General features: G+C 39.2%; 1 protein-coding gene across 1 annotated transcript in view; it reads right to left on the bottom strand.

Moving 5' to 3' along the window:
- The window catches only part of DHRSX (dehydrogenase/reductase X-linked), a 308,329-nt gene extending 295,072 nt beyond the window's left edge, over positions 1-13,257 (bottom strand). Inside the window, exon 1 of the mRNA XM_015825462.1 lies at positions 13,005-13,257. Coding sequence (XP_015680948.1) covers positions 13,005-13,116 — 112 coding nt within the window. The 5' untranslated portion in view covers positions 13,117-13,257. The remainder of the gene's footprint in view (positions 1-13,004) is intronic.
- Between the last annotated feature and the right edge of the window lie 473 nt (positions 13,258-13,730).

The raw sequence follows: 13,730 nt of genomic DNA, 5'->3' as shown, positions 1-13,730 counted from the left end.
CTACTAGCCTTTAATACTGTGACTGTATAACTCAAAGATTAAATTCTATTTTACACTATAAAATTTGCATTTCTGATTATAATCCATTTTTATGTGCCAGGTGTTGAAATATAACATAAATACATGTTAGATGTATTCTAACATATGCAGACTTATGTGCAGATTTGTGCAGACTTACCTGAACATTTATTTCTTTCTTTCTATTACTGGGCATAATCACAGTTTGACTGCAAATCTCATAAATGCCACAAAGAAAGTGGATATTACTATCGAGTTAACATCATAATTAAAAATTATGTAGTATATTGTCATCATACCAAACACTGAATACAATCTTACATTCTACAAATGTAGATTGCAAAATAGTACTGCAAAACTATAAATAGTCAATCAGTCAGCAATAGCAGAAACTAAACTTTATGGAAGGTAAATATTGAGCAACTGGTAAAATTAAAACACTAAAGACTTAGCAACTAAAAGATCTGTAACCTAAAATTACAGAGTTTCAGAGTCACCGAAGAGGCTGTAGCTTGGACAACCATCCCTGTCACAGTCCAGGACTATACCACAAGAGTTCTGATAACTGAAGAGTACAGCTTATAATATTGAATAGGTAGTCCTTGTCTTACAACCACAATTGGGCCCAGAATTTCTATTGCTAAACAAGGTGGTTGTTAAAGCGAGTCATGCCAGATTTTACCATCTTTTTTGCCACAATCATTAATCAAATCACTGCAGTCGTTAAGTGAGTCATGTGGCTGTTAAGCGACTCCATCTCCCCCCCCCCACTTGACCTTGCTTGTCAGAAGCCAGCTGACAAGGTTGCAAGAGGTACTAAGCACAGGAACTCAGGACACTGCAGCCGTTGTAAATAGATGCAGGTTGCCAAGTGACCGTATTTTGATCACATGACCATGGGGATGCTGCAATCGTTGTAAATGTGAGGACCAGTCATAAGTCACTTTTTTCAGTATGTCTATAACTTTGAAAAGCTGCTGAATGAATAGTTATACGTCAAGGACTACCTTTAACAGGGATCTAAAACTTCAGATCTAAAACCCCAAAAGTTTTCCAGAATAGGCCAGGACTATGCAGGTTGCACCTGTCGACACCTCCTTAAAAAAGCTATATGGTTTCCATAGTTGCTGGGTGATCCCAAGCAAATAGGTATTTGAGATTTTGATCAAGCCCATACCCATTCAGTGAGCTCATGCCCCCTCTGAATAGGCTGATTAGGCTCCTAAACAAAAATGAGCATCCTCCCAGTTGCCTGGATGGATAAGTCCAGGAAAATCTGCATCTTCTTTAAAGAGGCACTGAAAGCACTGAGAAGTAGCCATATATGACCTCTCCTGTTCCCAAGCATCTTTGCAGCTTCAGGTCCAAAGAGGAACACTGCCCTTTTGCACTGTGCTTAAGTTTCAATCTGATGTTGCATAGACTTAGGACTCAGCACACTGCGCTTCGTAACAACTAAATTAACATAAATGTTTCATCATGCAGTAGTTTTGTATCCTTAATTACTTAAAATTGGACTAGTCAAGAAGTGTAAAAATGTAAGATCAGCTCAGATAAGATGGCAAATGAGATACAAATGAAAGCTTTTTATCATGCCGTGATTATTTTGTAGAAACCAAAGCCCAAAGTGGGATCTATCAGCTTATATCTGAATAGGGCAATGCTAAAATAGCATTCAGAAGACTCTCTACTCATCTAAGCACTATTTAGCACAAATATATTCATGTCTGCTTCAACAGGCTGATTATGAGTTGAGTAAAGATCAAGTGCCTTACTTCTCTACTTATCAACTCTTATTTACAAGAGTACATTCCAGGGCAGAGTTTGTTATATTGGTGACATAAACTGATACACACAAACCTATGTGGCATATCTCAAAACTCTTCTATGCTGCTTTTCTACATAAAGTAAGTTAATCGTTTCTGGCAAAGAGCATAAATATGGGAAGCATTTGAGAACTGCTTACGTTGGAAGTATCTTTAATAAGCAATGTACCTAAAAAAAAAAGCATCAAATTAAAACTAAAGAAAAGATTATGGCCTAAATATCTAGCAGAGAAAGTCTTACTTCAAAACAGTAAATGTTATTTTCAAAATATTTTCTAAGTCTATCCTTCCATAGCCTAGTAACTCTCAAGTATGAAGACTGCCACTCTAGCAATACACCCATTGCTAAGAACAGATGTCTGAAGCACTCTACAAATGTTTAGAACATTTCTTTTAACACTTATAAGCAAAAATCTGTCCATGTTTGAGTGATCTGATATTGAACTAGAAGCTAGTAGAAGCTGGTAAATTTTCTTTCATGTATAACATAATAAGAACCACTACCATTTAGCACAGATGTTTCCATTTAACAGAAGTTTAGAATTTATGGAATAAATTAGCAAAGCAGCTGCATTAATGTGATATATCAGGTATGGTGTCTAGAAGCATGATGTCATTTTATATAGAGAAGTTTTCTTGAATGAAGAAAGCACTCCTTCTAAGCTTTACAAAGGATTGCTTGGCAATATACAAGATACAAAACTAATGACTTGTAACAGTATGGTGATATAATTCAACTTCATATTCATTTGGTGATCGAGCAACCTAATATTTCTTGCCATTATATTAATCTTGGAAAGGTTACATTCAGTTTATAGTACAGATGACAACATTGCTCTATCATTATTCCTTGCCACAAACACAATATGGAGCTCCTGAAAAGAATATTAAAGTTCAGCTACATCTAAAAGTCTACAGGTTCCTATGGCTGCATTGTAGCGTAGCATTCCCAGTACATGTGCCAAGATTTCACTATAATAAGATAAAAATAAAAATCCTAACATTTTTATTTTAGGACACTTAACAACAAAGAAATAATCTGGTTATCAGAAATAACACATGAATCTATTAAACATTAGATCCTTTACGTAATTAATCCGATAATTTGACTTTTAAAAAGCTTTAAATATTTAAATGTGTGAACATTTAAATCAAAACTTTTAAAAATCAAAAATCCTACATCAAAAACACTTTGCATATTGACCTTAAGTCATATATTTGCTGAAAATATTGTTTAAAGCAGGGGTATCAAACTCGCAACATCATGTGACGTGTCACGACATATTGTGACTTTTTTTTCCATTGCCGGCAATGGGGTGGGCACGGTTTCGCCAGCCGGCAGTTTGACACCCCTGGTTTAAAGGGATTGTAGAGCAGGTGACTAACCACCTGCTTATAAATTACTATTTATACATCCTATTTCTAAATCAGTGATAAAATATATCTGTAGCTTTTCTTGACTCTATATTCATAACTTTTATGCCAGTTTATGTTCTTGAATCACATATCACAACCATGATCCAGACACTCAGACATACATATTTCCACATACAAAACCTGCCTATGGTGAAGTTGTTCAATATGTACATTTTTAAAAATTATTATTTTTTGTTTGGTAATTTAAGACCATTAGCTTTTGTCTGAAAGTCTATTGCTTCTACATGAAGCCATTATCACGCATATTTAAAACATTGCTGCTCCCATTTGCTGTGTCACTTGAATTAGTCATATGATCCTGTTCCAATCCCCACTCTCCTTCATCCTCTTCATCAGGTTCAGCTTCAGATCTACTATGAGTGTTCTCATACAGAAAAACCTGCTCATCTACGTGAGCTGGGGCTAGCCGATTTCTTTTAGCACTAACAACATTGGCTGAAGAACTAAAAAGACGTTCTGGAAAGATCCTTGTAGCTACAATGCACCAGTATTTCCGAAGCACGTTTGGCAAAGAAGGAAACAAAGCAATTCTATCAGACCACCACTTGAGTGGATCTTCACTAAGGCCAAGGACTTTCTGTGACTTGAAATTACTCAGTTCCTCAATAATCTGAGCATGCCACTCCTCTTGATCTTCAACACCCCCTGTCTGGCAAAAGATTTCTGCAAGCATATTATTGATAGCACTAGGAGGAGGAGGCGTGGAAGCAATTGCCACCTTTTTCACTGGTGGCTCTTCTGACACTGCAAACATTTTTTCTTCAGGCCTTGAAATATTGTCTTTTATTTTTTCCAGGATACTTTTTGCTTCCTCCAACACTCTGTTCTCAACCTGTTGTTTTTCAAATGTCGAAAGAAAGGGCAATTTCTTGTATCTTGGATCTAAGAAAGTTGCAACATTGAGAAACATGTCTATCTCAGGATTATGCTGGTATGTTGCTGATAATTTCTTGACAATCACTTCCTTTGCCATGCTTATTTCTTTTAAGTCATTTTCTTTTATACTTAATGTTGTATTTAACAGCATGTGAAGAAGAGGTTTCACCATGCTTATTCTTGGGTACTTGGAAGCAGATATCATCTCAGCTACCTGTTTGAATGGCTGAAGCAAATCCACCAGCCCTTCAATTGTATTCCATTCATTAGCTTCCAGCATCCGGTGGTGATTATTGCTATCTTCCACAAGTACTGAAGTAATGACAAACTGTTGCTCTTTAAGACGTTGCAACATGGCAAGTGTGCTGCCCCACCAAGAAACACGATCACTCACAAGCATGCAGTGCAAACTATTCTGCTGTTGCTGCTTTTCACTCAACATGTACATGGCTATTGTAGACTGCTGAAAATATTCCACCAGTTTTCGACATCTAGATAGGACACTATTCAATTTAGGAAGCTGAAAAGCTTGCTGTATACCCACATTGAAAGTCTGACCTAAGCAAGGCATCTGTACTGAAATGTCCAAAAGAGAGCAAGCTTTCACTACATCTTTCCCATTATCCATTGTAGCCCCAAAAACTTTGGTATTGATTTCCCATTCAATGAATATCTCATACAGGACTCTTGTAATTGTCTCTACAGTGTTTTCCTCTGGCACTTCAAATGTTTTTAGGCAACGAGAATTAATAGCCAAGCTGCCAGAAGAACTATTACTAAGAAAATGAACAGACAATGTTACATAGGATCTATTCTGGCTATGACTTCTCCATATATCAGTTGATATGCCACACCATGGAATGTCTGCCAATTCTTTTAACACAATCTCTCTAACAGCAACATATTTTTCAGGAATTCCTTTTGTGCAGAAGTACTTTCTGCAAGGAAGTTCATATCTGGGGTCAGCTGTTCTTAAGAGACTCTTAAATGTGGGTTCATCCACAATAGATGGAGGATGTAACCCTTCACAGATTAAACTAATCACTGCTGAGGTCAGCTCTTGATGCTTTTTATTCTCATAATTGTGACTTGTTTTCATAATTAAGTTGTCCTGAACAATCTGCTGAGATGATTCAGGCTTCAGTTTTGAAAACGCAGTTGCAAACGCCTCTCTCATTTGCTCAGTGTTGCTTTTCACAAATTCACAAAATTCATCTGGGTGATTCTTTTCAAGATGGTAAGAGAGGTTGGATGTATTTCCTGAATAGGCAATCTGTGCCATACAAATGCGGCAGTAGATCTTCTTCCATTGTAATATACATCCCTCTGCATTGGTATCAAAGCCGAAGTACTTCCATACTTTACTCTTTGCTCTTGGGTGGGCCACTAACTTTAGGTCTGATGGGGAAGTTTCCAAAGTTTTATTCTCCATTGCTTTTTATCCACTGTCCCAACCTTTTGATTCTTCACTCATTAATGAGCACCTGATAAAGGCAGCAGATAAACATAACATGAGAAAGGACTGGTTTGCTCAACTATATAAAATTAATGCTTCAATAAATATACAAAACCTACCTTAATAATAATATTGGAATGTTCCTTTTTGGAAACTGAATATATGCAATAATACTTCTACATGTTTTGCAAGTAGTAGTTAGTCAGATTTTATGACAAAACATTGGACCAAACTTAATTGCCCTCTGGACAAGAATATGGGATATAAATTGCTAACATTTTTTCACTTTTATTTATAAAATGTATAGCTGCCCATCTTATTTCAAGGTAATTTTGGGCAGCTTACATAGACAGTATTGCAAATAGAATAAGTGCCATAGCCTCAATTGCATGTTTAATTTAAATATGCAGAAAATAGCTCATTACAATAAGCTGATGCATCCAAGGATACAACAAAATGTTATCCAATCTCTTTCAACACTGAATAAATTCTCATCTCTGATGCAATCTCTGCATACCAGGAATCCATGACTTCAAGAATAGTTTGTTCTCCAGGTTCAAGTGTCAGAAAGCTTCTATAGATAACTCGAGAAATAGCTGCCTTTTCCTCTTATACCACAGGTTGGTAACCTGCGGCTCTGGAGTCACATGCGGCTCTTTGAGCCTTCCCCTGTGGCTCCCAGCCTCCTCTGCCATTTGCAGAGAGAGACAGAGACAGGCACTTCTCTTCTCTCTCCCTCTCCCTCTCCCTCTCCCTCCCTCTCTCTCTCTGTGTGTGTGTGTGTGTGTGTGTAAAAAAGAGTGGACTCTGACAGCTGAAAAGCTTATTTGGGCGGGGCTCCTCCCTTTGCTGCGTCTCTGCAGGAAGCAGGAGAGAGCTAGCTAGCCCAGCTATGCTAACTCAGGAATTCTGGGAGTTGAAGTCCATGAGTCATAAAAGAGCTGAGGTTGCCTACCCCTGAGCTTGTTGGAGAACAGCTTGAAGCCAGCTTGCCAGGTGAGCAGAAGATCGGAGAGAGGGAGAGGGGGGGGGATAGAAAGAGAGAGAGAGAGGGAGAGAAAGAGAGAGGGAGAGAGAGAGAGAGAAAGAGAGGGGGAGAGAGAGAGAGAGAAAGAGAGGGGGAGAGGAAAGAGGGAAAGAGAGAGAAAGAGAGGGAAAGGAAAGAGAGAGAGAGAGAGAGAGAGAGAAAGAAAGAAAAAGAGGGAGGGAGAGGGAGGGAAAGAAGGAAAGAGAGACAGACAGAGACCCTTTTGACATCTAAAATGAAGATAACACTGCATATATCCTTTTTTACCTTTATTATAGGTGTGTATATATATGTGTGTGTGTATATACACACACATATAATAAAGGTAAAAAAGGATATATGCAGTGTTATCTTCATTTTAGATATCAAAAGGGTTTTGCGGCTCCCAGTGTTTTGTTTTCGGTGGGAAACGTGTCCAAGTGGCTCTTTGAGTGTTTTGGGTTGCCTACCCCTGTCCTATACCATGAATAAGAGTGTATTAGTGACTGATCACACTGACCAGAAGAAATACTCACCATGATAAGTGAAGATTTGTGATCCTAAACATATAATACTGCTTAAGGCAATGAGCAAGGCAGCCTTTCATAAACTGAGAATTTGTGAAATTTCTTTTTCCCTTCTTGAGACTTTCTAATTGTCATAAGCATGGATGTATTTTCCTGGCTATTATTATGAATATGCTCAAATAGTTCTCTTTGATATTTCACAGCATTAATATGACATAAAAGCTAGCAGCATTTTAATGAACAGAATTTGGAAGACCATTTGTTGAATGTTCATCTAGAACAGTGGTTCTCAACCTTCCTAATGCCGCGACCCTTTAATACAGTTCCTCATGTTGTGGTGACCCCCAACCCCCCATCCAGCTGGCCAGGGAAGGGGGGGCAAGGAAGGCCGTTCCGCTGGCTCCACCCAGCCTGGTTGGAGAAGCGCCCAGGCGGGGAGAGGGAGAGGGAGAGGGAGAGAGAGAGAGCACCAAGAGGGCGACAGCGCCGGCAGAGCTTACTTCAGCCTCCTCCGTGGAAAGGGCCGCGAAGCAGCGCAGCCTCCCTTAGGACAGGGGTAGGCAACCCAAAACACTCAAAGAGCCACTTGGACACGTTTTCCACCGAAAACAAAACACTGGGAGCCGCAAAACCCTTTTGATATCTAAAATGAAGATAACACTGCATATATCCTTTTTTACCTTTTATGTATGTATGTATGTATGTATGTATGTATGTATGTATCTGTGTGTGTGTATATATAAAATAAAGGTAAACAAGGATATATGCAGTGTTATCTTAATTTTAGATGTCAAAACAGTCTCTCTCTGTCTCTCTCTTTCCTTTCTCTTTCCTCTCTCCCCTCCCTTTCCTCTCTCTCTTTCCTCTCCCTCTCTCTCTCTTTCCTCTCTTTTTTCTCTTTCCTCTCCCTCTCTCTCTTTCCTCTTTTTTTCTTTCCTCTCTTTCTTTCTCTTTCCACTCTCTTACTCTCTCTTTGTTTCCTCCCTCTTTCTCTTTCTCTCTCTTTCTTCTTTCTCTTTCTCTCTCTCTTTCCTCTCTCTTTTCCTCTGTTTCTCTCTTTCCTCTCTCTCTTTCTCTCTCTCTCTCTCTTACGGCTGCATCGTCGGGGGTCCCCATCGCCCCCGGCCTGGCCGCCGCCCCCGCTGGGACTCCATGCTGCCCAGCCTCGCCCTCCATCCATCGATGGAGCTGCGGTGGGGACAGTGCCCGCCAGAGCTGCCTGGGGGGCAGCAGGAGGGAGAGGAGGAGGGCGAGGAAGCAGCCGCCCCATACGGGACTCTGTGCTGCCTGGCCTCGCCCTCTGCCCATTGATGGGGGGCTGGTGCCACGCGGCCCCTGCCAGCCCCTCTGCCAGCCCGGCTGCTCCCCCCAGGCACCCCTTTTGTCCCGGCGCACGCCCGAGCCGCCCGGGGGGCACCAGGAGGAAGGAGAGGAGGGCGAGGAAACCACCGTCGCTGCCCCAGCCAGGACTCCACGCTGCCTGGCCTCACCCTCCACCCATCCAATGGAGCCGCGGTGGGGGCTGGTGCCGCGGAACCCCTGCCAGCCCCTCCACCAGCCTGGCTGCTTCCCCCCAGCTACCCCTCTTGTCCCGGCGCCCGCCCGAGCCACCTGGGGGGCAGCAGGAGGAAGAAGGGGAGAAGGAAGAGGAGGGCAAGGAGATAGAGGAGCGGTGTCTCAGTTCCTAAGACCATCGGAAATATGTGTTTTCCGATGGTTTTAGGTGACCCCTGTGAAAAGGTCGTTCGACCCCCAAAGGGGTCCAGACCCACAGGTGAGAACCACTGATCTAGAATCTAACTTAAAACAATGCCTTGTGTTACTGAGAAGTTTATTAGAAAATATGAGTTGTGCTGTATTTATTCTGCTGCTTTCAGAAATTCAGTCCTATAAAGTTGCTTCAATACAGTATGTCCAAATGTGTAAATTGCTCTCTATGCCTAGTTTTGAACTGTTTACTTTATTTGATGCACATATGAACAAGCAAGATGGTTAAAATTCAACAAACAAGAAGTTTAAACAGAAATTTTAAAAATTCCTCTGGATGGTCACACAGTTCTCCCCATAAGAGTCTTTGTAGCACTACTGTATATCCCAAATTAACATCATAGGAGATGGGATGATCTCAAAAAAGCTAAACTGGAATGGATCTGGTTACACTCAGATGGGGAGACTACTACAAAATCTAAGAGTTGAAGAACTATAAGCTAGATTCAATAGTTGAAAACAAGTTGAGGACAATAATTAGAAATCACTTTTATTATTTTCATGAGAATTACAAGGCTTATTCCATGAAATTACTACACATCATGTTTAGCCTTTATTTTAAACTATAATAAATTCCTCTGAAATAAATTATATACAGGTAGTCCTCAACTTACAACCACAACTGAACCCAGAATTTATGTTACTAAGTGAGAAATTTGTTAAGTGAGTTTTGCTCCATTTTACAACTTTTCTTGCCACATTCATTAAGTGAATCACTGCTGTTGTTAAATTAGTAATGGTTGTTAAATGAATCTGGCTTCCCCACTGACTTTGCTTGTCAGAAGGTTGCAAAAGGTGATCACATGACCCTGGGACACTGCAACTGTCATAAATATGAACCAGTTGTCAAGCATCCGAATGTAAATCACATGACCATGGGGATGCTGCAACAGTCATAAGTGTGAAAAATGGTCATAAGTCACTTTTTTCAATGCTGTTGTAACTTCGAAAGGTCACTAAATGAACTTTTGTAAGTCAAGAACTACTTGTAATGCAAAGTGCTTATTTTACAATGTGTATATGGTGATCTCATACACTAATTAATTTTGGGTAGCTCATTGTCATTTGCACAACTAGTAACTGCATTTTCAATAAATGTTTATATCTTTATCAATAATTGGCATATAAAAGCATATACCACAAAAAGAGTCACAGTGGTGCAGTGGTTAGAATAGAGTACTGCAGGCTAACTCATTGCTCACTCCAGGAGTTTGATTCTCACCAGCTCAAGGCTGACTCAGCCTTCCATCCTTCCGAGGTTGGTAAAATGAGGACCCAGATTGTTGGGGGCAATATGCTGACTCTGTAAAGTGCTTAGAGAGGGCTGTAAAAGCATTATGAAGCAATATATAAGTCTAAGTGCTATTGCTATACAGATAAAAGATAACTCTAAAGAGTTATCATTGTATACAAACAAAAGGGTATGTGTTAGGCAATAAATATGTATATGTGTAAATATGTATTCATGTAAAGATTGTTTGTACTCAATCTTTGTTCCTAAAAATGACAAATCATTTTGCACAAATGTCCACACTTCTTAAGTATACAAGTTATTTTGTCACTCATTTACCATGGTCCAAAAATATAGTCCAAGAGAAAGGAAAAACTGCACTATTTAGTTTTTCTAGCTCAAGAGATTCACTCGCACTGTTAAGGTATCTTTAAAGACTTCTTGTAAATGACACATTTACAGCTAATAATGAGGCCATTACTATTATCAACATTCCTCCTGGGCACTTGAATTTCTCTGCCTTGATATATGAATCAAGAGGAAAACAGATGTTTTAATTTGCTTTTTTAGAAGTTATAACCAGCACCACAGCTGGCACTTCATAAACTACTTGATAAATGGAACCAAGCCAGCATTTCCGAAAAATAGCTCTCAGTAGCATTTTGGTTGACAAAGTTTACCTGACAGGTAACTAATATTAGAGTAATAATAAATGCGTACAAGATGCTATTCTTAATTTAGATGGAGTATTTATAAAGCATATGGACACTACAACCACAGCAAGTTCCCTACTGGCTAATAAGTACTATCCTTCGTCTTCCTTCATTTTAAATTAAGTTAAAAATTGGCTCATTTTCCCTAATAAAACAATAACCAAAGTCTTGGAATCAACTTATTTTCAAAGTTCAAAGCTAAGCATTTTCATAAATTTAATAGAGCCATTTTCCTAAATGTAATAGAGCCATATTATATTTTCTCATAACTTTTAAGCAATGTATAAGAATGGAATGTTGCAGAATAGTTAGATGTTCTGTAATTTAGAATACCTAGTGGTGTTTTCTCTTGGACGGACTCCTGAAAGCAAGAGAAAGGAGTCAATAAAATTCCATGGCAAAATTTGAAATTTGAAGGTAGAATTTAATAAAGTAGCAAGCCGGTGGGGAACAAATAAGTTGAAACTTATGTTTATAATTTTAATTGTCAAATTATAGCCTTTGGTCTATGAAGTTTCAGAAAAGAATATTACACCTTCAGGAAGAAGAGTGAAAACTGAACATTAGCATTTGATCTGATTAGTTACCTAAGCAAGAAGAGATAGTAAGACAAGTGGGTAGAACTATTGAAAAGGGGCAATTTTATTTGCTGCTTTTCCACATCAGGTGAGTTTCCTCCTTCCTCACCTCAGAGAGAAAGAGGTGCTACTGCTGTTTTTTCTCAGTTGTAAAAGTTCTGGTCCTTTCTTAGTAAATGTTATCAACAATTTGGAATCAAGAGGAGTAATGTTGCCCATATTAGTGCCCAACTTTGAAAAATAGAAAAGGACAGAGAAGTAGTAGTTTTTAAAATTTCCTGGAAAAGGGTAATTAAGCCAGTATAATTACATAATACATGGGTGCTTGCCTTCAACAAAATTCTGTAGTCTGAATGGATGCAATTTTTTGCTTTTAGTTTTCAAATCCAGTGAAGAGAAAATCATGGTATTCAATTTTATACACCATAGTCCCAGGGATTATAAAACAACTGTATCAAAATTTGCCCTCAATTTATCTTCTCTATATACTAAGATAATTAATTATGCATTCAAGATAAAATAAGGATCTTATAAAGATTTCTAAGTTATATGTTGAAATTAAAATATTAGACATTACATACTTAGATTAAATGCAACATAAATGCATTAGCAAAACACTTTTTAATAAAAGTGAAATAATATTCAGATATGGCACAGTCCATCAATAATATACTACACCAAAATCAACACATTTCACTCAACCTAACTAGGTGGAATCTGCAGTCTACATATTATAAATTAATTTAAATGAAATCTAAAAATCCAGTCTAGATCTAGTGTAGTGTCTATTCACATAACAATCAAGAAAAATCTGGCTTATCTGTGTGTCCAGTATATGCTTTCCGTAAGCAAGAAAGCTACAAATCATTTATCTACAGTTTTCTTTAAGATCCTGAAACTCTAGGGTGCAAAAGAAGTCAAAGAAATAGAATAGGTTATGACAATCTAGAAAGAACAGAAACAAAGGTGTTGAGCTTAATCATTCAGAAGAAAGTGACCAGGTGTATTCACAGGTAAACCAGCTTAAACTATATTGTGGATAGGGAAAATTACTGATCTTTACCATAGAATATTGTAGCTCTAACCAAAGACAATTATATCAATTAATTACATTTGTACAGATCAAGAGCAGTTCAGGTATGCATTATTTAGACTATTTTAACTGGCATTTTACTTGCAAAGTTTCAGTGCAAAATGTAACAAAATATTGCTATCAAAATGAAACCACAGGTTCAATCCTACCTGCACTAGTTCAAGAGAAATCTCTCATATGACAGCACTTTCATTTTCTAGTTTGCTAGGATTTATCCTGATGAGAGTAACTTTAGACAATTTTTACGTGCGTGCCCTTCTCCCAATTCTTCCAGCATAGAAACTAAAAAACAGGAAGCTTCCACTGCCATTTCTAGTTTCTTGTTTATGAATCCTTGTTCCCTGCATTTTTCTCCGCACAATAAAAGCCCAACTCATACAGATAAGCAAAGCGACGGCGTTCGAGAAGAATCAGTAGCTTATTTTTGCATTTAAGGAACCCACCGCCCACCCCAGCTCCGCGTGCAATCTACTAACCTGTTTTGGAAACGGAACGCGGACGGAGGCGTCGAAACAGCTGCTCCAGGACGACGCGGAAGCCGATAAAATAGACCCAAAGGGCAGGCATTACCAAGGACAATAGCGACATGGCTGCTAGGCCGCGCTGAAGGTCAGACGCCGCCTTAGATTCCCTTCTGTACCTTGGTCGGTGAAGAGCCAGTTTCCAACTTACCAGGGCAGTCGAGGAATCGGCACAACGCCGTCAGAACCCTACTAGGTAGCCACACCCAGCGGAAGAGGATTCCGGCCTCCCGCCTTCAATGGGGCGATCGGTTCCTTTCTGAGCATGTGCGCTGGTGATCGGTATTCTCATCCTTTCGTGTATGGTTTCTCTCTGCTCCCTCCCTATCGCCCACTTGTCGCGGGGGGTCGAGAGAGATGCTGCATGGAAAGTTACAGATAGAGTGAAGAGGGAACATGATCCCACTCACGTAGTTATTTTTAAGGTTTAATAGTGCTGTCTGCCTCAAATGTGTCAAGACTCGTGTTAATTTGTTTCTCAGGTTCCTTCACAACCCATGTACACCATTTACCACTCTTCAGAATGGAAAATATTAGGGGATATTGCTATTCTTGCCCTTAGACAGTACAGGTAATCTTTGACCAAAATTTCTGTTGCTAAGCAAGACAGTTAAGTGAATTTTGCCCCATTTTACATCCTTTCTTGCCACAGTTGTTAAGGGAATCACTGCAGTTGTGAAG

This window comes from Protobothrops mucrosquamatus, unplaced genomic scaffold (genome assembly GCF_001527695.2).
Source record: "Protobothrops mucrosquamatus isolate PMUCROS unplaced genomic scaffold, P.Mucros_1.0 scaffold_199, whole genome shotgun sequence".
Lineage (NCBI taxonomy): Eukaryota > Metazoa > Chordata > Lepidosauria > Squamata > Viperidae > Protobothrops > Protobothrops mucrosquamatus.
The sequence above is the reverse complement of the archived record's forward strand: the minus strand, read 5'-3'. Positions and strand labels throughout refer to the sequence as shown.